Raw genomic sequence first — 24,134 nt, 5'->3', positions numbered from 1 at the left:
CTGTTTGCTCTTTACCAAATCCCAGAAAACATCCTCCTAAAAGGAAAGAGCAAAAGTAAATAGTGAGATTTGTTTTCTCCCTTGATAAACATGTCATGCAAAGTGACTTTCCAAATACATCCCGTTATTGGAGATTATTTGGAAACCTTGAACTTGAGCGTTGTTTGTTGCCCACCAGCATGGATCCTCAAGGCCCCTGTACTACCTGTCACAGTTTCCAATTCCAGGAGCTGGTAAGTGAAGTCTTGTTTTGGCACGTAGACCCAGGTTTTCAAGTCCAGAGAGTCGTCACTTCTGTGTTTCTCTAAGTGAGGAGCTATTTCTTGTAATTTGTATTTTTCTGGTGAACATAGAATCATAGACTGGTTTGGGTTGGAAAGGACCTTCAGATCATCCAGTTCCAACCCCCTGCCACGGGCAGGGACACCTTCCACTAGAGCAGCTTGCTCCAAGCCCTATCCAACCTGGCCTTGAACACTGCCAGGGAATGGAGCATTCACAACCTCCCTGGGCAAACCATTCCAGTGCCTCACCACCCTAACAGGAAAGAATTTCTTCCTCATATCTAACCTGAACTTCCCCTGTTTAAGTTTGAACCCATCACCCCTTGTCCTATCACTACATTCCTGATAAAGAGTCCCTCTCCAGCATCCTTGTAGGCCCCCTTCAGGTACTGGAAGGCTGCTATGAGGTCCTCACACAGCTTCTCTTCTCCAGGCTGAACAGCCCAAATTTTCTCAGCCTGTCTTCATTTGGGAGGTGCTCCAGTCCCCTGATCATCCTCGTGGCCTCTTCTGGGCTTGCTCAAACAGCTCCATCTCCTTATTATGTTGAGGACAGCACAACTGTACACAGTGCTCCAAGTGAAGTATTCAAACTTTTTTTGGAGGTGGGATGTTTTCTGCTTTCCTTTGGGATCCCTTACATGTTAGTAATTTAATTTTGAGTCTCTTAAGAGCTAGAACTACTAGTTTCAGAGCCCTTCGTACTCATGTAGGTGGGGACTTGGAACAGCAAAGCCTGAAACAGATCCAGACAGGAGATAATTCATGTGAAAGACAAATGCAAGGGTGGATGTTACCTTTAAACGCAGTGTGGAAGTGGGAGGAATATGAATTAATACATTTATATATTATCCCTCCTTTTAGCATCCATTTCACACAGAGTACTAGTAAAATGCAGCTACATCTGATGTAGTGAATTTAGGTGCAGTTCTTCTGCCAGAAACACCAGGAAGCAATTTTTTTTCCCAAAAGGGCAGCATTAAGAAACATTTATAATTGCATGGAGCAAATAGGACCCCAGCTTTTAAGCTGTGCTTTGAAAGATCCAGCATATTTCCTTTGAGTCAAGAACATATGCTGAAATCCATTACATTTAAGTACTTCTTCAAGCTATATTGCTGTATGATTTGCTCCATCTGAGTTTCAGACTTGCGCCGTAAGTCTCAATATCGAATGGGGAAAGAAGGACAAATGTTGCAGCAAATAAAAGGAACATGTGTTTTGTAAGCCTTCAATGGCTGGAGATGCTTAAAGAGCAGCTTTCATCTTGACTCCCACTCTGAGGATTTATCATACTTACATTTCCATGATGGGTTTTTTTTGCTGAACAGTCAGGATATTGTTGCATAGGAGATGAAGAAATGTAAGTGAAACCACAAAGAGTACGGTTGTGTTAGAACAATGTCCCTGAGGCCCCAGCTGCTGGTAGAGGTTAATGCAGTGTTACTATGGATGGCCCATCTTACTGTTGTCATTGACTGGGTTAGGCAGCAGTAACTCTATTTGGAATTTTAGGATTCCTGCCATTCTTTATTCCAAGTAAGGGCCATCCTACGTCTTTTAGAGGTTATGTTTTGTTTCTTCTTTGCATCATCTTCTCAGTAGCCTACATCACAGCAGCAATCCGTCCACAGAGCACTGATCATGCTTCCTTGATGAGAAATCACTTGCATATCGTATCTGGTCAAAATCATTTGCTCACCACGCTGTCATCCCACCACTAACCAGGTAAGTGGTTCCTTTTTATTCCTTTATTTCCTTTTTATTTAAAAAGGAAAATATTCCTTTTTATTGCTCTGCCATAAAGATCCTTACAAAGGTCCTGCAGAGCATGACCTTGTTATAATGCTGAAAAAGATTAAACAACTGAACTCTATCTAGTTCCACTTTCCACAAGCCAGGATTACAGTGTGGATTCATCTCTACATTTGTCCTCCAGCAGATAGCCTTTCTTTCCCCTCTAGAAAGCCCTCTGTAGCAACAAGAAAGTGTTCTTTTTCTTTCCGCAACAAGAGTCGCTCTTTTGTCTTGTTTCTTACACTTCCCTGATTACCATAATATATGCATACCATCAGTGTTAGGGCATAATGCTGCAGGATTTAGGGCATTTGCCTGATCTTTCCTCCAGCAAAATATGCTTAACTTGCGGTTCATGGTCGATGGCCCATGGAAGTGTATTTAGCTGTAAAACAGGTGGCATTTTCAGTTAAAGTTTGACAGAGACGCATGATGTTCATGAGAAACTTCAAGGATTAATGGACACCTGGACTGTTTAGAACTTGCTGGGTGGAAGCTTAAAGAATGTAAACCAAAAAGAATAGTTTCATTATTTAGAAATTAACATCTGTATTAAATTCATATTAAACATCTATTTCTCCACGTGAATTACAGAGGAAATGAACTTATTTCCTTCTCAGTCTTTTAAAGACTTCTTTTTTAGAGCACACAGCTCACTGGGGTATTGCAAGAGTTAAAATCAAGAGTTATAGAACCTTAGCCAAAAGCATACCCTTAAAAGGGGTAGTTGGATGCCTTGTTTCAGGTTTCTCTGAGTGCATTCATTCTGTTCTGCATTCAGACCAGTTCTGTAGTGGTGGTCATTTATAATCATTAATCTAGCTCATTGATATTATAATGGGCTCCAAACATTCTCTGTGGAGCTTACATGCTCCACTGCTTTTCCTTCTAAATAACTAATGATGACTTCTTCAGTCTTGTCATTAACCAGATTACCTTCCTCCAGCCTGTTCTCTCATTGATTTTGTTTGGTTTGAGGTTCATTTGCTTCTAAAGTTTTTACACTTAGAAAAGAGACTCAGTATCAGTGCGTTTGAGAGCATTTTACAGGAGTGAACAATACTGCCCAAGCAGAGGTCCAGATGCTCCAATACTTATTTTTATGAATAGAGGCTTTACGTGTTGACTCAGAGGCTCCTGAAAACAATGTCCTTTCCTTTCAGACTGGGTTGGTTTTTCAGCATCCTAATTTGTGAAAGAAAACTGGAGAAAACTGGCCAACAGCCTGGGTGCTTGGGATTGTACTACAGAGCCTGTATATAAACCTATATAGAGCTACACTGTGCAATAAGGTCAAAGAACAGCCAGGACTGTGAATGGGTTTCAGTTCTTGGAAGACTCATGCGTAGTCAGGTGGTCACGTTGTTCCAGGTGACACAAGTGCACAGGGAAAGGTGTTCATTGTGGATCACAACCAGCTTCTTGGGTTTCGACCCCAGCGAGTTGACTGCTTTGCGTCATCGCATTCTGGTGTCACTTTTGGTGGCATGTGGGATTCTCCCTTCTTCACAAGTCTGAGCTTGTCTCTTTCATGGCTGGGCTCATGATGGACATGTGTCAGAGAAGTGTCTCAGTGCCTGTTGTGATGACAGCAGTTGGTGAAGGTGGTAAGTTAACTTTGCAGTGGATTATTTAAGAGCCGATGTGGAGCAGGGACGGGGGAGACACACAAGGCTATCCTTGATTATGATCTAAATGATGCTGCAATGTTTTGTCTCTCTTCCATGGGGTGTTTGTAGCAACTGCACAGTTCCTTGAAAGCCTCTTCCTAACCAATGGTTAAAAGTCAGAAGTCCAGAATGTTTTCATTTCATTCATTGTTCTGAGAAAATGGATGACTGAAAAAGTTCAGTTCATGCTTTTCCATGCCACATTGAAGTCTAAAACACTTGGGAGATTCAAGTTATTTGAAAATACCTGATTTTACTGGAACTGGTTCACTGCAACCTTTCATTGGTGTTCCCTGGAAAGGTCAGGCTAGAAAGAAACTGAAAGTAAAGGAGATCTTTGATCTGAGATTGCTACAGCAACCTACAGCATTTCCATAGTTCATTGTAAGTCCTCCGTAACCTCCTTTTCTTTTTAGGCCAATGTCACTGCTTCTGCTCCCTGACCCTGAGAGCATGACAGAGATGAGCTGTCTGCCAGCCAACTGTATTTCCTGGGGCTCCCAAAGCAGAAAGGAAATACCATACAGCAACTGAAGACTGTGTGCCTCTCCCTGGCCATAGTCCCATTATTGTCACTAGACCTAGTATGTATCTGAAGGAGGAGGAGTCGTGTAAGGTCCTGTATTGCATGAGATGCAGCTGCATACCACCTGCCCATTTACTCTGCCCATCTCGTGATGTGTAGCTATGAATTCTTTAGTTGTTTTGAAGATCTTAAGCTTAATGACAACTTGTTTTCTTGACTAGAGGCTGAGCCACATCTTGTCTAAAGATTATTGCTGCTGTTTGAGAGCTTGGGGAAATGTTGATGGTCCCCTCCAGTGAAGTGTTGCCGGCATTCCTGTACTTCACTCTGAAATTGCTGTGGGTCCCGTTTCAAGTGGTTGAGCAGTCTGCCCCCCAGATGGCCAGAACTCCAGCAGGAATGTTTGCTCCTTATCATTTACAACACCAATTAGTTCTGGCACTGGATTTATTATTTTCTCAATGAGTGACTGAAAACTCATAGTGAGGAAAAATCAAGCATCGAACAAGATAGAAGCAGTCTAAATTCATTACTTCACCTATTGCTTGGAAGATCTGCTACTTACATCTTTAGTGACATTACAGTGAAAGGAAAAAATCATTTCACAATTGACACACAAAGGATGTCAAATGTTGCAGTTATAAATTGCTCTCACTCTGAAATGGTGCGGTATTTCTAGTTTTCTAGTCTATCTATCTTAAGAGCCAGTCTGGTGCTGGTTTGGGTTTGCTATGCCTGTATTTGGTAGATTAAAGTACCTCTTACTGTCTAATGTCATTTCCTTGTAACTACCTACAGACTGAGTTTCACCAGGGGTGATCTCTGCTGTTTCACAGGCTTATAGTTACCCAAGAACGTACAGTGTGTTTATAATCACACTTCAGATGCTAGGACATTCTTAACATTTCTTGCATGGCTTTTTAATGCCCCTGAAACATGAGGGGAAGTCATACATTTTCATACTGTAGTCCACAAAACTAGGCGCTTTGTTTGCTTCAGGCCTGTGTGCTTTGAAGAAGGCTAAATGTCCTTTTGGATCATACTCAATGAGCTGAGCATATCTTTAGGATTATATGTGCTTCAGAATGAGCACAAGGTTATTGTTGCAAGCATTAAAGAAAACTGCATGAGGAAAACTGGTTGTCCATGTAGGAAATAAAGTTTAAGCCACTATTTGGTTGCTGTAGTCAATAATATACTGGAAAATTTAAACCAGGCTCTTTTGTTTGTCATAGAATCATAGAATAGTTAGGGTTTGAAAGGACCTCAAGATCATCTAGTTCCAACCTCCCTGCCTTGGGCAGGGACACCTCACACTAAACCATCCCACCCAAGGCTTCGTCCAACCTGGCCTTGTCATCTTCTGCCTTCTTTTTGTACTTGTGGAAATACTGACAGAGGTTGTGGCTGCTTCTCCTTTCTTGTTGTTCTTGCACTTCAGGATCTCTGAATTCTTTAAGCTCCAACTTCATTCAAAGTCCCATTCTGTAGTTAAAACAAGAACTTAAAAGAGTTAACATTGTCTTTAGTGTTGCATTAGGTATAGCATTAAGGTTCCCAAAGTAGGTGGAAAGTTCAGACTTGAGTTGCGTTTCAGGCTGTGTGTGGACTCAGGAATCCCACACTGCATCAGTTAAACTCTTCCACTATTGGAATGTTTTCTTTACAACCATGAGAGCTGAGCACTTCTTTTTATGTTGCTAATGAAAGTTTAAATTGTTCAGTTTGTGGATGTGCCATGCTAGCCACATAAGCATGCCAGATGATAGCCTTGAACTGTGCCTTTGGCACAGCTCATCCTGCCCTGAGTAACATTCACTCAAAGCTGAAGTAATGCTGCCACATGAAACGTTTGATACTGAAAGGATAATTACGGGGAATTTGAAAGGGACTAGAGAATGATTAAAGTTTATATAAACAGCAAGATTCTGGATTTTGGAGATAGAATTGGAGCAGTTCTGCATAAATTCTTTTTCTATTGTTTTTGTTAATCTAAGTGAGTGGTTTATTGATAAAAGGGCTCAAGATCAAAGGGCAGAAAAACACTCACATCAACTAGAGGGTTTTCTCTGGATCTGCTCAGCCTGGAGAAGAAAAGGCTCAGGGGGGATCTGATCAATGTATATAAGTATCTGAAGGGAGTGTGTCAAGAGGATGTGGCCAGACTCTTCATGGTGGTGCCAGACAATAAGACAAGAGGCAATGGACATAAACTAAACCATGGAAACTCCACCTCAACATGGGGAAGAACTTCTTTACTGTGAGGGTGACTGAGCATTGGAATAGGACACAAACCTGAGTATGTGCTCTAGGTGACCCTGCTTGAGCAGGGAGGTTAGAGTAGATGACCTCTGGTGGTCCCTTCCACCTCCAACCATTCTGTGATTTTACTCTGTAGAAACCCTTCAGCTCACTTAAAATACAATGCTGCTGGAGCTTTGCCTCCAACAAGCCCACTTTTCAGTGAATTTACCATTCATACAAGCTGTCCAGATTCCCTCCAACAAGTGAGTTCAATCTTCACATCAGCAGAATCTTCCTTTTTACGTGAGTGCCTCAAAACTGGCTTTCTGCTCAACCGCAGTGCTAATCCCCTTTAACTGTTCCCTCTCGCAGCACTCCCCCAACAGATCCTTTTAGGTCAGTCTGCTTAGCTCTCCGCTATATTTGTCCTGAGTCTGACACAGGTTGAACCAGGCAAATCTCATAAATCTCTGTCACTCTTTGCTTTTTCACATCATAAGATGGGTCTTTCTACCTGTTGTGAACAAGAGTCACCTATCTAAGCCTCCTGTTTGCAGCCATGCTCCTTTTGTAGGGTGCAAAACATCTTGTTTGTGAAGATTCCTTACCTGCTGCAGCAACCTTATGTCTGGCAGGATTTTGCTAGTGCTCCTGTAGGAGAGGAGAGACAGTCCAGGGTGCAGGTACCCTCCTGGAAGACAGCCCCCCCCACAGAGCCAAACTCCAGCACCCTGCATTCTTCAGTTACCTCTCTGCTTTTGCTGTTGTGTTACACATAAAGTCTAATGGATTCCTTCCCTGAGGATGCCCTGGGATCCCTTCTGGGAGGACCTAAATGGTATCAGTAGGAAGAGTAAATGAGGTTTGTGTATAACCTGATTTTACCTGCATGCTTGGGATAGTAAGGATGCCAAAAGTTCTGTCTTAAGAGTGTGTCTGGTAACAGGGTGCTCACAAACCACCTTAGCTGATATGGTGCAAATACAGCCAGTAAAGCTGAACCTGCTTTTCATTAGGAGGATCATTAATCCTGTGGCAATGCCTTGCATACATCCTGGACTTTAAGGATTAAAACATTGTAAGTGGGGAATTACCTGAGCCTGTCTCATAGTTTCTCTCTGCTGCTCCTCTCCTCCACCTGGCCATGCTCTGCCACAGCTGGCTTTGCATGAGCTTTCATCAGGTATTCCTGAGAGTCAGCCCCCGTCACTAGCCCAGGGAAAAAGCTGAATTTTCTCAGCAAGGGGCCTCCTGAGTGCAAGGGGTAATAGAACCACATGGCCAGCAAGTGAAGGGGGAAGGAAAGAAAAGAGAGGGGTGAGACCTGCCCCATTCAGCAAAGTAAGGCTTTAGATTGGCCTCGCTGCTTGTTGAGCTTCACCATCAGGAAGGCAGAGATAATGCATCCACTTATTTAAACTAAGAAATGGGGGTTTTGTGTCTAATGAGATTAAGCCAGATGTTGGTACAAAGCCACATAGTCTTTTAAAGCTACCTATGCCCAGGACTCTGTGTAAAGCACAGATTCCTATGCTGATCCATGATTTGACCATTACCCTCTTTATTCACTGGAAAGCCTTCTTTTAAAACATGAAGTTGCTTTTTAGCTGACCTGGCAGGAACCTTTGCCTTCTAGTGCATTTCCCTATTGCTTAGAAGTAACAGGTGGGTCTCTCTCAGTTTCCTTCTGATTTTCCTATGCTTTGAGGACTATTTTCTAATGATTGTGGGAGCTTCAAGAGCAGAATGAATCCTGCTGCACACGTCTTCTGTGAATGCCCTTATACAACATAAGGAAAAGTGTGTCAGTGCTTATTCTGTGTTGTTTAGTTTAGCTTTATGTAACCTTCCATCTCAAATTGTGGGGATAATCACGTGAGCTGTTGGTTTGCTTGAAAAATAAGGAAAATCAGTTGTTAAAATTAGACAGACAGATGCACATTCTGGGTCTGGTTCCTGTTTATGTCTCTTCTTCTCAGTGGAGAAAGAGAACTAGTCAAAGAATAAGCCCTTAAATGCTTTTATTTCGTTGGAAATTCATATCTGAACAATCATTCTCGCAACTAACAGCAACAGATCTTTACATAATAGCTCATAAGATGCAAAATTTTATGAATTATTAATTGAAAAGGAAGAAAACTTTTTATTTTTTTAGACTGGAAAGTGTTGTGAGGAAGAAATGGGGGATTTATGCAGCTGTGTGTCGCTAGGTAGGTCCTACACATGGATTAATTTTCCTAGAAGTCCTGGCTTTCTGGTTGTTATTAGCACTAGGTATATGGAGGAAATTAGGCTATAGGTATCTGGGGAACAAGCCATGTGCAGAGCACGGGCTCTTAGCCAGATGTGAGTTGTGAAGCTGCAGTAGTATCAAACCTCATGTTTGTATTTGGGTTATTTGGTAAAATCCCAGCTCCTATAGATAGCACAAGAACATCCAGACTAATTTTTAGGGCTTTTGTTTGATTTTCTTCTTTTCTACAGACTTGCATGGATACAGAGAGAATCCTAAGGATGTGATACTTACTTATACCAGAAACATTAAAAACCTGAAGGCCAGAAAAGACTCTCCCAACACTTAGAAGAAATAGTTATTTATTGGTCTGTTCTCTGTTATATTTCCAAGAGACTGATTTACAGCTCGATGGGTTTATGGCTCTTGAATGACTTCATGACTGTGGTAGAAAAGCAACCTGTGGAAACTCTGTGTCCTACCATAACCCAAAGGGGAAGGCTACATTGCCCAGGGCTCCAGCCTGTTTGGATAGCGGTTGTACATAAAAGATGATGGGAATAGGGAACTTTAATGTATATTCATCAGGCAATCTTTGAGTTTCTGGGAAGTGACTAATGTGACTTTTTGGGGCAGATTTCATACACCAAATGCAGTAAATATTCTCCTACTGCTTTGGGCATACTTAAAGCTGTCACAGTGTTGTGACAGCATTGTAGATAGCTACTTCTTGTGCCAAAAGCAGCCTAGCTACAGCAGCAATGACTGCAATTCAGGCTAAGTCCTAAATATTTATTGACTTCCTGGGTAGATTTTACAGCCTTCACTGAGCTCCAGGCTCCTGTGGCTAGGCTGCTGTCAGGATGAAAGGTAACTAGTGTACAGAAAGCTCAGGTGTGTCTGTGCTTCACTCACAACACTGACAGCAGCATAAACGCATCATTTAACATTCCTTGAGTTTGCATCACTTTGGGTCAGGTGCCATCTGTCAGCCGCATATAAACCAGAAATGAAGCTGGTAAAAACAGAGTATGTTTTATTAAAAGTCAGGAAAATACAAGCAGTTGCCTTCATGTTCCTCAAAGATAAGCTGTTTTATACAGAAAGTGATGTTTGTTTACTATGGACAAGCTTCCTTCTCCACTATGCCTGAAACATGAGGACGAGTTTGCTTCAGGCGCTAAAAGATTATAAGCTACTCAACAGGCAGTAAGATTTGTAGGGAAGAGTCAGGATTTTGCTAGTGGCACAGTAGCAGCAGCAGAACAGGATGGGCAGGAGTTTGAAGAGCTGTACAGCAAATATCATGAATGAGTAGTTAAAAGTACTTCCTGTACAACTCTAACTATACCACTTTTCTTCTTCTTAGTGAACTGCTGTTTTAAAATCACTTTTGAATTTGTTAGTAGTTGCTTTGCAGTAGAAGAGCAAAGTGTTATGTTCACCTGTAAATGAACATGGTTAACATGCAGACTGCAATCTCTCTCCATCCTCAAGCGTGTGGTATGGCCAAGTTTGTTCCACTGCGAGAGCATGGTGGAGTGCGTACAGCTCCCTGCCCTGTGCTGCAGGGTCAGATTTAAACTCTCTGTGATTTGCTTCATTTGTTACTGGAACTTGAGATACAGTAATTTGTGGTAGCAACCAAAGTAGCAGTTGTGGATTGCAGTTTTCACTCATTCTGACTGGTACCTTCCTCCTTCTCTTTCTTTCTTGATCAGGCAGCATTGAACACTATTTACTCAGCTGTGGCCTGGAGACAGGAAGGAGCAATGTGGTCGTGCACCAGAAGTGCCCTTGTTTATTCCAAGCAGCTCTTGGCAGGCAATAGGGTGCATGGGCAAATGCAAATTTTTGCATGGTCTTCACTGACCTTGCAGTGGGGAATAGGAAAACAGTCATCATGGCAAACAGTGGACACCTCCTAAGGTCTGCGGTGAACCCCCTTCCTGTGTAATAGGTCCCCATCTGTAGTCTGAGGAACTGATAGGATTTATCGGTCAGGCACCTGGGGCTGAGCTGAGTTATGGCCTAAAAGAGTCTTCAGGGACTAACTTGGTGCTGCTTCTCCAGGGAAAAGAAGAATGGGGCTTCTTCCTTTAGAGAAAAGACTTCTCTGCACCACTTCAGCTTTGTGTGCAGTTCCCATCTAAACAAACCATTTGCTCAAAGAGTGAAACTGCAATTGATTCCACTTGTTTTTGTTTTAACTTCACCCTCTGAGCCCTCGGTGACATGGTTTAGTGGTGGTCTTGGCAGTGCTGGGGTAATGGTTGGACTTGATGATCTTAAAGATCTTTTCCGACCTGGTTGATTCTATGATTCCATGTGCTGACTGGAGAGGGTCTCTGCCACCCTTTGCCAATCTTTTTGAGCAGACTCCTGCTTTTGCTCTATGTTGTTTTGTTATGTGATGGAGGAATAGGAATGATGCTTTGACTGGGTATGAATAGGGAGGAGAAAAAGACAATGTAAATTAAGATAAGTTTTTGAAGTATGTCATTTCTAGCAAGGAAGAGATCTCCATGCCTCAAAAGTAGTGCTTGTAGAGCCCATGAACAAAGTGCAACCTTCTCAGGAAACCTCATCCTCAAAAATACCCTTAAATTGTTTCACCTCCAGGGGGAGCAAAGAGGAGACCAAGATTCAGAATTAATGAAAATTGGCTTTGCTGCTGCAAGTAAGCACATTATCCTCCTCGAGCCTGTCTGTTCTGAATGCACGGGGGATGGTTTGTACGCTGCAGGACACCACACTGTGAAAATCTGAAGGGGATCAAAGCAGAGCAACAGATATGAATGGGATAGGGAAGGAGGGATGTAGAGGGTGCGATACACTTACAAAGGTTTCACTACAGTTCAATACATTGGATAAGATGCAATATGAAGAGTTATAATCATCTGCTGGCAAATGAAAGTCAAAAATAATGGAAAACAGGAGGTTTAGGGATGCATAAACAGGAATTCGAACTTAAACGAGAAATGTAAATTGAGTTTTGCATAAAGCCTCCAAATGCTGTGACTCCTTCAGACCAACATGTAGATTCCTTAGGCAAAGATCGGAGCTTTAATTCCCAGCATTATTCACAGCTACGTTTAGAAGTCGTTGAAGAGTAGTGGTAATAGGTCCATGCTGTTGTCCTCTTCAATTCTGAGAAAGTGCCTGTTTCAAAAGAGCCTTTTTATGCCCAACTTCTCTGTTTTCCTGTAACCTACTTCTTATGATGAACCTGTTAAAGATGATTTTATGAAACTTGCATGTGCCTTACATAGAAAGGTACCAAGAGTTTTCTTAGCTGATGGCCCAAATCTCTATTGCTATAAATGACTGTTGATCTAACAAAATAACACAGAAGAAAAATTTCTTTCCTCTATAGTGCCATAAAAGAGAAACAATGAGCTGAAAATTCAATTAAAAATGTGCCTCTTTCTGCTTCTCATAACTGGGACTTTTTTAATAATAACCTGTTTCAGTTTTACGTAACATTTGGTGATACTTTCCTTGATGACATTCAAGGAACTGAGTAGCTTACACTGCAGGAGGAAACCTCACCGTTCCACTGGATACCATCACTGAGCTCAGATACACACTGACTGAAGGGCCAAAGTACTGTTTGCAATAGAGAGCAGCCTCTGATGTGTGTTTCAGTAAGAAATGACAATACAAAGTTACAGTGCCCTCCATATTCTCCCAGACATGTGTAATTTCAGTGCAGTCGCAGGAATTTAACTCAGCTCAGCATTCAAATATGGGAAGAAGATTAATTCTGATGTATTTATCCCTACAGTAGAATAGGTTGCACAAATCCCTGGTGTAGTTCTGCACAGGCTGGGACTTCCTCAGATTAGAGCAGAGTTAGCTTTTCCAGACAGAACAAAATCACCTTTTCATAGCATGACCCTAAACCTAAGGTGCTTCACTAGATAGAAAGTCCACCCAAAAGCAGTCCAAAGTATAGTAGTCTAGAGAGTGTCTCTAATGGATGCCAAAGAGTCTGACACAGTGTTATTCTGCTATAGGGTTTCTTGAACTAAAAATAGTCATTCTCGCCTTTCTTTCCTCTCCTTCCCTGGCCAATAATGTAGGTAAAGGAGAAGTCTGTAACTTGATTTTGGTGACAGTCCTCCTGCACTGTTTCTTTAGCCAGCACTGAACATACTAATGTGGCTGGGTTGGATGTTGCAGTGAAACGTGCTTTTGATACTGCATACCTGCCTCTTGGAACATCAGACAAAGGGGTACCATTTTCCCTTTCCCTCGCTTTTGTTGGTCTGCCGGGCTGTGAGGAGCTGTGGAGATAAGGATGCTGGGGAGGGACTCTTCATCAGGGACTGTAGTGATAGGACAAGGGGCAATGGGTTTAAACTGAAACAGGGGAAGTTCAGGTTAGATATAAGGAAGAAGTTCTTTACTGTGAGGGTGGTGAGGCACTGGAATGGGTTGCCCAGGGAAGTTGTGAGTGCTCCATCCCTGGTGGTGTTCAAGGCCAGGTTGGGCAGAGCCTTGGGTGCCATGGTTTAGTGTGTGGTGTCCCTGCCCATGGCGAGGGTTGGAACTGGATGATCTTAAGGTCCTTTCCAACCCTAACTATTCTATGATTCCATGATTCTATCCGGGACAAGGTTGATTGTTTGGATGGGAGCCTAAGGAAGGCCAAGATGTGTGTGTGGCAAAAGAACTCACACTCTGTACCTCAGTCCTAATGCCTGTGCCCTTTGGATCCCCTTCCTGGCTACTGCTTGGCTCTACTTCAACCCTTGGCTCTTTCTTCCATACTTTGCATTCTTCTGTATATAGAAGTAGTGCAAAATTGCTGCTGTTCTGTTGGTCTTCTGAACTCCAGTCCGCAGCCTTTTGGACCGTGAACATACAATCATGCAGGGCTTTTTGACATCAGCATGTTTCCATTCTCTTGGGATCCTATCAGCTTTGCTAAGAGTCACCTCTTTTAGACTCCTGCTGAACCACAGAGGCCTTTCTGTACCAGTCTTTCACAAAGTTGCTCTCTAAAAAATGAATCATTTGATTGGTTTTCTTGTGTTTTTTGGATCTTCCTTCTGTGCTTCCTATAACACAGTGACCAGATTTGTACACATTATTCCAAAAGAGACCATCCAGCTGCCTTACCGAATGCCAAAGTAATAACGTCTGTGGTTTATACACTGCAGCCTTCCATACACAACCCAAACCCCTTGTTTGTCTTTGTTACTGCTGCCAGATGTTCTGCGGATGGTTTTCAGGCGGATTGTGGTGAATGACACCATGCCAGTGAATTTCAGCAAATTTAAGCAACTTTGAAATGATTCCTTTTTCCACATGGTTATATTCAAGACAAACCAAAGTGTGTTCTCACTTGAAACTGCCCTGGTTTGGTCACCCCTTTTTCACACCGAATCCCTACCTGTTCGCAGTTTCTCTGCTGGAGTCTCTTCAATAGGATTTCCCCTTTATCAGGCCTCTTTCTGATAGTCTTTGCTGGAAACTCCATGTGAAGAGCCCAGCTCTGAGGGGCTAGGGAGCAGTTGTATTGTCATTAGTACCTTGTCTACTTGAATTGAGAGTAGGGAGTATGTGGGTTTTTTTTCCTAGAGAGGAAGCAAGGGGAGGGAACAGCCTGTAACAGAATCACAATGTTCTCACCTCTCTGTTCCTGCAGATTTGCTGACAGCACAGGAATACCACTGCCTGCTGCAGCTGCTCTGCCCTGACTTCCCAATGGAACTCACACAGAAAGCAGCAAGGTGGGTCCTCATCCTTTCTTTCAGGCAAGATCTGACTTAAGAACTAAATCTGTGGGTAAAGGTATGGACAGGAACCTTCAGCTTTAAGGATTTTGGGGGAAAGAGATACCATGTTTTGAGGTTAAGAACAGGGTGTTCTAGCAATGAGAGAGAGTGCATGCTTAAAGGTATACAGGGACTAAGATATCAGTGTGGAATGCTGCTGCTGGCTGTGCATTCAGAAGATGAGTTGCATATACAAGAATGTTAGCCAATGTGTTCTTAACTGCCATGATTTTAGACTCTATTTCAAATACTGTTTACCAGCTTTAAAGTATGTTCCCCTTCACCCCAGCTTCCTGTGGTTGATCACATTGAAAAAGTAGGACCCTCTGAAGGATTGCCAGTGTTTTCAAGTACATTAGTTAAGAACATGGTAGCTAATCTGTTTGAAATTTTAGTTTAATCTAGACAAGGCCTGAAGCAAATAGATGGCTTAGGGCACTGATAGGGTGATACGGAAGTTTTTACTGATAGTGCTTGCTGGTTCCAGTCCAGCCCAGGCAGTTGATTATTAACTATCTGATAGTGAAAATGTAATAAGGTATAGGCATGTGTAGGGGTAGGGGGTCAGTTCAGATCTCAGTAGGAGTGCATATGCACACACGCACATACAATCGCAGCAAGGTTACTGAATACATGCTGTCATTCCCAGCCAGCTCAGCAGAGGAGTCATGGAAATGTAACTTATTTCAGGGACCCACATAAGACGTTTGCAAACAGGATCCAGACACATGGTCAGGTTATCACTGCTGTTCAGAGCCTAAATAATGAGAAGGTTCTCATTTTTTATTTGTCACTCTGTTATCTTTCTTTAGCATCAGAGTCCCATGAAATTTATAGTAAGAAAGGCAAGTGAAAAAGGGAAGTGTTATCCATCTGCTAGTACTTCACTTGGCTGATTCTCTGAATTCTTCCCTGGCTCCTATATGCTGCTGTCCAAATTGACCTGCAGTTAAAGCTGTGTTGGTTCAATTAAAACTAAAAGTTGAGCACTGCTCTTCCCTCTAGCTCATCAGTGAGCCTTTGGGGCTCCACAGAGTACAGTTGCTTGGCCTCTAGTGCCAGACTAAAAAAGAATGCTAACCCTGTAGTAGGGATATATCTGCTGCTTCCTTTCATGGAGGTACACAAGCACCAGTCCCGTGCACTGGTGTGTATTTCATAGGCTTCCAGCTGAGCTGAGCAGGAATTTGTGATGGTGCATGAGACTTCAGCCTATCTACACATGTTCTGATGTTTGTGTCCAGGAATTTAATCCACAGGGCTGTTGTAAACTAGAGGCCCCATTCAGGGGCCTGCTGCACTGTTGTGTGTGTGCTGTAGAGACAGACAAGCTGGCTTTGAGAGCAGGTGTTGGAGAGAAATGAGATGTCTGTCAGAGGCACCCAGGCTCAGGTGGGGATGACCTCACTCCTGCTTTTGGCTGGCTGGAGATTTACTCACATTGCTATTATTCTGTTACAAGCTAATCTAGCTGAAGAATTATAATAATAAAACTTGTTGTGTTTCTAAACCATCTTTCTCTTTCCTTCCAACTGTTGCTCACTGTCTTGTCCCTTTTCTGCTCTACACTTCCCATTGTCCTCCTTGGTCTCTGCCAGTTAGAAAGGTGAACTCTGCAGCCTGTCTTCTAGCACCAGTTGACTGCATGACTAAGCATGAATGGCACATGCAAACCCACTGACATTGTTCTTCTCCAGCCTGCAGACTCTCGGTGGTTCAGTTGCTTGGAAGAGGAGTTAAATAAAGTAGCAGCAGGTGTAGCCACAGCATTGACTGATACAGCCAGGACTGTGTCTGGGAAGAGAGCAGTAGTAGTTGTAGTCTCAGTGCGGCATGATTGAGATGATCTCACAGCACAGTGCACTCCTCTCTCATCCAGGAGCTGTTGCTATGCACTGATAACAAACACTGGGAGCAAGATTAGGAATGTCAGAACAGAAGAACAGAGACTACAACAATACAGGTTTTATTTGCATGACACCAGCGCGCTCTGTTTTTCTCTTCCTGGTGCTACACAAATGCAGAAGTCATTCCCCCCCCCCCCCCCCCCCCCGAAAAAACACAGGTTTTCTGTTTCTGTGAGATCTCTTGGATGGTTTTTTTCTCTTCAAAGGGTTATAGCCATTAGCAGATTGAAGATCTTAATCTACAGAGATACCTTTGATCTTCAGAGACACCTTTTGGCTTCTGAATCGTGAAATTGCAGACGGACAGAACATGAAGGGATTTTTCTGGTTTGATGCCATGATTTCAAGATCTGTACCTGAGCACTGGCTTTTCCTTTGTAATTGAAACACAAGAAACTTGCTGCCCACATTGGAGTAGTGAGAACTGAGTAGTTCACAGCTCCTGTGCTGTTTTATGTGGTATGGGAGCTCACGTTGTGCTGATCAGTGCTAATGGAAGTAGGGCTTGCAAGTCTGTACCCCTGTTACTGAAAGATTGCCTGAGGGTGCAGATCTTGCCCTTTTTGTATGATCTTGCCTATTTTTGCCTCTATGTATCAGTAAACAAACCAAGTCCCTGAAGGCTCATTTGAGCCAGTCTGGCCTTAAGACAGATTGTGTCAGTTAGCCTTTAATGGTAGCAGAGAATAGTAAAAGTCCTTTCAACTTGCCTGGTATAGAATTTGTCCTGGGGACATCCTGTCTAGCCTGAGATTTTAACTGCAATCAGTAGATCATAAAGTTTCCTCATTGGCACTGCCGCAAGGCTTTCCTGCAAGCCAAACCCACTTCAACCCTGGAAGACCACTGTTCGTGTTACCGGAGTCCTTCAAGTGTAGGTATCTTTCTTCAGGCCCTTCCAAAGCTTCTGCTTGATTTTCATTATCCATTGAATGCCAACTACTAACTTTGTAAATTCATCTGTGCCCCTAAGGGCTTAAAGTCTAATTTGGAAAAGAAAGAATGAATGAAGAATCCCTTGAAATACCAGCTAACTGATGAACTCTTTTGAGTCACACTTCTGACTTTCAGATCCTGCTGTCTGGGTTACAGTCCATGGCTGTAAGGATTCTCTCCTTGCCAGCTATTTCAGGGAAGAGGTGCAGATAGGATGCTCTCCCAGCTTCCCTGACTGCTCACTCAGCTGGCTATGTAGGGAAATAGCCAGCTGCAGTCAATCTCCTCATAAATGATTGTCTTGGATTTAAAGACTTCTCAACATTTCCGGAGTGCAGGCTCCTGGGCCAAGTGGAGTCAGTAACCCAGCACCAGAGTGCACCTGCTTCTATTTAGACACTGCTCCGTCACATATGTGCTGTACAGCCTTCCTTAGAGGCTCCTCGCTGTCTTTAACAGCAAGAAATGTCCAGCACGTTCTCAGTCTGCCTGTTTCGTCCTGCTCTCTTCTAAGTAAAACACACTAGGACTTGGTGCTGCAGAGCACAGCCATTGACTGTAGCTTTAGATTTAACAAGCAAAATGAGTTGATTGACATGAAGGTGATGTAATATTGTCTCTCTGCATAACAAATAAGTACAAAAACCTCTCCACTCTTGTTCTCCTGCATCTCCAAGATGGAGAAATACACTGGCAAAGGCTTCAGAACTTGTGCTTTCAGGGTATCTGGGAGGCAGACCATCACTTCAAAGGAGGGAGTGCAGCTCATCAGCAACGTGGCCAATCTCATTTCCAGTGCTTAAACAGTGGTTGGAAACACCAGTGGCTGAGCAGTATTGCCTGAGAGATGAAGATGCTCTGCCTGCCAGCTTCAAAGCCATTGCCTTGATGTGGCCACTGACAATCTCAGTAACATGCTTATTAGTGAGAATTAAGAACTGAAGCTACTGCTTCTTTAGACAGGAGGAGAGGAGGCTTCTGGAACATAATAAATAAATCAGAAGCACTTTGACATCTTCAAAGGGTTTTGTTTTAAATACTGGCTTTTCTCCTGGGGACCCTCTTAGCCCCAGTCTTTCTTCTTTGAGATAATTAATTCAAGCTGCTCTACATGTTTGATTTTGCCACAGTGAACAGAACTGGTCTGAGTGGCAGGGAAGTCTTGCAAGATCCGGTGACTCTTCTAGGTCAGCCTCCCACACAGCTCCCTGGAGTCTTTTGTATGAGACAGAACAGCGTTTCCCCAGCAATGTGTTTAGAACATTGATGCTACAGGAGTTGGACCGTGAATTGTGTTTGGGCTGGCATTCAGAAGGATCTTACTAGGTGACCTATTCTTTGGCTATAATGAACTGGTAGTCCTTGTATGACATGATATGCCAGATGCTGACTGTACAGGGTCAATAGACCTGCACACAGTTGAAAAAACATACAATTGCCTTTAACATTGTCTGAATATTACGGTTTTTCCCATCAAAGTGGAGTGTTTTCCTTCTGTTTTCCACTCTGTCACTGGTCAGCCCAAGCTTGATTTTTGTGGAATTATAGAGTGGTTTGTGTTGGAAGGGACCTTAAAGCTCATCCAGTTCCAAACCCCTGCCACGGGCAGGGACACCTTCCACTAGAGCAGCTTGCTCCAAGCCCTGTCCAGCCTGGCCTTGAACACTGCCAGGGATGGGGCAGCCACAGCTTCTCTGGGCACCCTGTGCCAGTGTCTCATAATGAAGTATTTCTTCCTAATGTCTAATCTAAATCTTCCCTCTGTCAGGTTAAAGCCATTCCCCCTTGTCCTGTCAATACATGCTCTTGTAAAAAGTGCCTCTCCAGATTTCTTGTAGGCCCTTTAGGTATTGGAAGACTCTTGTACAGTCTAACCAAAGCCTTCTCTTTCCCTCTGCAGAGACTGACCTTTTTATCCATATGACCAGAGCATTATGACTGTTTTTGCCCTTACTTCTGCAATCCAGGGTTTTTTTCATGAAACGAGGAGTTGGACTTGGCTGTCAATTATATGTCATCTTTATAGCCTGTGGCTAATACTTTTCATATCATGAAGTATGCTTCAACATCAGGATTCATGTGGCTCCCTGCATGAACCTAGGACATAGCAGAGAGAAAGAAGGCATTGTCTCTGGCCCAAGAAGTCTTCAGTTTCCATGAAATTTGACCTGATAGACAAATTATAGACATGATAGATAGGAAAAGAGACTGATTTGTGCATCGGGAAAGGGGGATAGGATGTTCACAGTGTGTAGTTAGAAAGCTGATGGTTAGGGCAATGTTATTTCCTCTGCAGTCAAGTGGAGTTTGTTTGACTATAGCTTGGGAATTAATTTTTATCCTTATGAATCTGAAACGATCCCAGTTTGATAGACTCTGGTATACAAAGGAATAGGGTAAGTCTCATTCTGCTCACACCAGTCTAATACCTGTGTAACTGTCTTGTCTGCAGCACAGTTACTCTTTGTATAGCCTTGTGAACCAGCCTTGCAGTTTTTATGCCTGTGCTTGTTCCATCATGTCCACCAGGCTTTGAATGCTCGACATCCACATCACTGCTCTGTTCACAGTGTAGCTGCAGTGTGTGGTAGCATTGACATTCAGGATCTTCTCACTGAAGTTCTTAAGCTGCCTTCATTTGTTATTAGGGTGCCCACATCCATGCAGCAGTGGGTGTTCCCATTCCTCTCTCCTAACCTCCTATACTGGGCCAAGCCAGTAGCAATCCTCAGCTGCAGTTTCTCTAGATCTGGGGCCCCTGGTTACAGACATCAGTTCTTTTGTAGATGCTAAACTGTTTCTCTCATCTTGTCGTAGGATTGTGCTGATGGAGGATGCTATGGATTGCCTGATGTCTTTCTCTGATTTCCTCTTTGCTTTCCAGATCCAGTTCTACTATTCAGGTAAATGCTGGGAAGCTCCTGAATTCACCCACTAGTACAGCTTTACATCTTTACAGCTTCCCAAGCCCTGAGCTTTTTTGAAACTTGCAAGGGTATGGTTTTTCACAGAAAATATAGAGAGAATGGAATCTACAGACAAAAGGCATCACTGATGCCAAGAGGTTGGAAAGCTTCATAAGGAGGTTCCAATTTTTGTGACAAACAAGATACCTGTAACTGTTATGACTTACGCATGTATTTGTCTTAGGCTTGAGACATGAATTCCCAGCTTTATCTAGAGTATGTTAGCACCTAACGATTAACTTTTACTAGGAACATTTGTTTTTTCCTTTCCTTAATACAACATTTCTGCCTCTGGAGTATTGGTCCCTGCTGGAGATAGGGTAAGAAAAGCCCAACCAGCTGGTGCCTTGAAAGGCAAGGGAACCGAACAATTCTTTCCCCTAATGCTCATCCAGCTATGAGCTGGTTTCAGCTCACAGTGTTTCTGACCTGGGTGTGGTTTCCATGGGTTTAGGAATCCCCAGTGGACTCCTCTCCAAAGGACTTCTCCAGCCTCCCTTTGAAATCACATAAACTTGTAACCTCCACACCTTTTGGCAAGGAGCTGCAGGTCTACCATTAGTCCCTCCGGTTTGGTTTGAGAGCCCCTAGTTGGAAGGGAGGTAAACAGATAATCCCCATCTACCTTCCTCATATTGTTGGTCATTCATCATATTCTACCCCTGTCCCCCTGTTTGAATGCTAACTAGATGGGATACTTCTTTCAAAATTCCTGGCAGGAAAAGTATAAATCAAACTATATTAGTTTCTGTGTGTGTATTTTACGTATGCTCACCCACACATGTACATCTAAAATCCCCTAAACTAAAGTTCATGAGACAAGAGGGAGGAACTTGGATGAGCATTCAGGTGCTTGTTCTATACAGAGAGACTGCTTTAAAATAGAATCATAGAATAGTTAGGGTTGGAAAGGACCTTAAGATCATCCAGTTCCAACCCCCCTGCCATGGGCAGGGACACCTCACACTAAACCATCTCACCCAAGGCTCTGTCCAACCTGGCCTTGAACACTGCAGGAATGGAGCGTTGACAGCTTCCCTGGGCAACCCATTCCAGTGCCTCACCACCCTAACAATAAAGAACTTCTTCCCTATATCCAATCTAAACTTCCCCTGTTTACGTTTTAACCCGTTACCCCTTGTCCTATCACTACAGTTCCTAATGAAGAGTCCCTCCTGAGCATCCTTATAGGCCCCCTTTAGATACTTGAATACACTGGCCTTTTTGCCCTAGGCCCGCTAAAATGTGGTTGAGGAAGGGGAATCTCATTGATGGAACTGCTTAAGTGGGAAAAAAAGAGGGAAGCATTTTCTCCATCAAAGTTAAGCCATGCGCTGGGGACTGCTGGGGTGCCACTTCTCTCCCCGCACAGAGCAAGGTAAGCTCGTGGATTCCTCCTCACTCGCACTTAAATAGCTCCCTCTAATGGACGTAGCTCACAGTTGGCCTCGAACAGGCAGAAGGGACCAGGTTTGGATACTGGGAGGCACTGGCTAGAAGCTGTGGTGGAGCATAGCCTGTGGTCAGAGAGTACACTTGGGTGGCCTGGTGATCTGATCCAAGCTGTCAGTTCACATCTTTCTAGCAGTTCAGAGTCAGCTAATACAACACTCTCTTTTTCTCAGTACTTGTGATATGCACAGGGGACTTACAGGGAAGTCTATTACAGACATTATCCATGACAATTTGTCAAAGAAAAAGAGTTCAAAAAACACTGATTTGGGGTTGGGCAGAACCAGGCTTGCAATGCCTTGAGCCAGGGACAGCAAATGTGTTTGGAAAGTTGTTCCCTGCTAAAACAAATATTTCCACTGCGCTGCAGAGCCTCGGCACAGCCTGAGGGCCCGTTGACATCCTGCCTTGCCTCCCCAGCCGCCTCATACACAGCATTACACTTCCATTCACTCGGCACTGAAATCCTCACAAGCTCTCCCTTGTGTACACACACGCTCAACCATCCCATCCGTGTCCTGCTCGGCCAGGCACAACGCACACACGCAGCCTGTCATACGCTCTCCCACCAACCCACACACATGCAAACCACTCCAAATGGAATCTAGATTTGTAAACTGCTGACCACATCCATAAACAAACTTGTTTAAAATTAGACTCTTGCAGTAAACAGTGGGTAGTATGCGGAGCCTGGGGAGAGGCTTGCTGCCAGCTCTAGCCCTGACCTGCCCTGGCCCTTCCTCTAGATCCCATGTTATATTTACTTTGGAGCAGCACAGAGACAAGCTGGGATACAGCCTGGAGCCCTAACTTGCTGCCTGTCCTCCTGTTGCGGTTCCATACAGTTTGTTCCTGACTTGGATGAGCTCTTAATCAGTGGCAAGAGATGGAGAAGAACTTTTTAGGCTTTGCAAACCAGTTTTGTGTTCAAGGTTAGCTTTCTCACTCCACTGTTTTATCCATGTGCCACCTAGCCTCTGTTTCCTTGAGGAGAATCTTGTTCAACAGAGTAAGTGGCCTTTCATAATCATTGTGACAAGAAGCCAGCAACTTATATGGAAAGGGCTGTTTGTGCCTGTATAATTATCTGATCTGGATATGCAGGATGCTGTAATGTTGTGCTTATTTCCTATTGGCGCTACATAAAACACTAAAACACAGAGCAGGGACTGACAGTTTAATCCCAGGTCTGGTAGGTCAGGAGGATACTTTGCTAGTTATAGCCCTGAGTTTTAAGTAACCTTCTGTTTGTTTCAGAGTTCCTGGAAAGTGTGGCTGCTATTTATCAAGATCTATTGGCTGGTAAGAATCCAAATACTGTGATTGTGCCAACATCATCCTCCGGGCAGCATCGGCAGCGCCAACCCCCCAATGACTGCAGCCCACTGGATGGGGTAGAGGCATCTCTCTTCTACCAGTGCCTAGAGTCCTTGTGTGACAGATCAAAATACAGGTATGAATGGAGTTCAAAACACAGATTTGAAGTCTCTGGAGACCCTTTGTATGGCTGGAGCCCTGATGAAGTACAGGGCTTTGAACAAGCTGTAACTCCCACGCTCAGTGGAGAAGTACAAAGGGAGAGATCACACTGAACCACTTTAAATAAAGGAGAGGAACAATTTCCTGGACCTAAAAAACATGGGATTTGAGCTGATTCTTGAAGTAATGGATTCAGTTGGGCCTCTGCTTTCCTTATCGCTTCAGCATTGACACTTTTGTCAAGGAAAGGTCCATCTACCATGGATTAACTAGAGGAGATAAACATTGCATTCTTGGGTATTGAAGCACAGGAAAGGCCCACTGGGGTGGATAGGGTTCGAAGCCTTAATGCCTAGACAAGATCACGGTGCTGGTCTGTACCCAAGCCTGTGATGGAGCTGGTCTCCAGTTACAGATCCCAGGCACAAGGCTAGCCTTAGTTCAGCAGGCGATGGAGCAATACCAGGCCTTATTGTATAGCTTTGACTCTTTCTTCATAGTTTCTTGCAGGCAGCAAGCACATGCCTTGCTAGAAAGTCATGGGTTAGATCCACAGAAAGGCTCAGGACACAAGTTCTTCCTGAATCCTGCTTTAGGTGCCTGAGTCCAAATTTGTGATCCACAAAATTACTGCTGCCCAGTATTAGAGATAACTAAGCATGGAGATGCCAGGTTGTTTTCTTCTCTTAAATAACAAAAGCTCTATATTCCCTGTATATCCTGATAGCTTCAGATGGGAAGGACACTGTGAGTCCATCTGGTAGGTCAGGCTCTGCACAGCAGTGTGAGGGGAGCCATTCCCAGCCTTTGATCCGATAGCTCAATACTCAGCCAGGCTTTGTTAACCACCTTTG

The 24,134-nt window shown here is 43.5% G+C and overlaps 1 protein-coding gene across 1 annotated transcript in view; it reads left to right on the top strand.

Annotated features, from left to right (window-relative positions):
- The window catches only part of CSTPP1 (centriolar satellite-associated tubulin polyglutamylase complex regulator 1), an 88,126-nt gene that overhangs the window by 58,349 nt on the left and 5,643 nt on the right, over window positions 1-24,134 (top strand). Inside the window, exons 4-6 of the mRNA XM_065686880.1 lie at window positions 14,411-14,495; window positions 20,201-20,286; window positions 23,059-23,254. Coding sequence (XP_065542952.1) covers window positions 14,411-14,495; window positions 20,201-20,286; window positions 23,059-23,254 — 367 coding nt within the window. The remainder of the gene's footprint in view (window positions 1-14,410; window positions 14,496-20,200; window positions 20,287-23,058; window positions 23,255-24,134) is intronic.

Source organism: Lathamus discolor, chromosome 6 (assembly GCF_037157495.1).
Source record: "Lathamus discolor isolate bLatDis1 chromosome 6, bLatDis1.hap1, whole genome shotgun sequence".
In the NCBI taxonomy this organism is placed as follows: domain Eukaryota; kingdom Metazoa; phylum Chordata; class Aves; order Psittaciformes; family Psittacidae; genus Lathamus; species Lathamus discolor.
The sequence above is the reverse complement of the archived record's forward strand: the minus strand, read 5'-3'. Positions and strand labels throughout refer to the sequence as shown.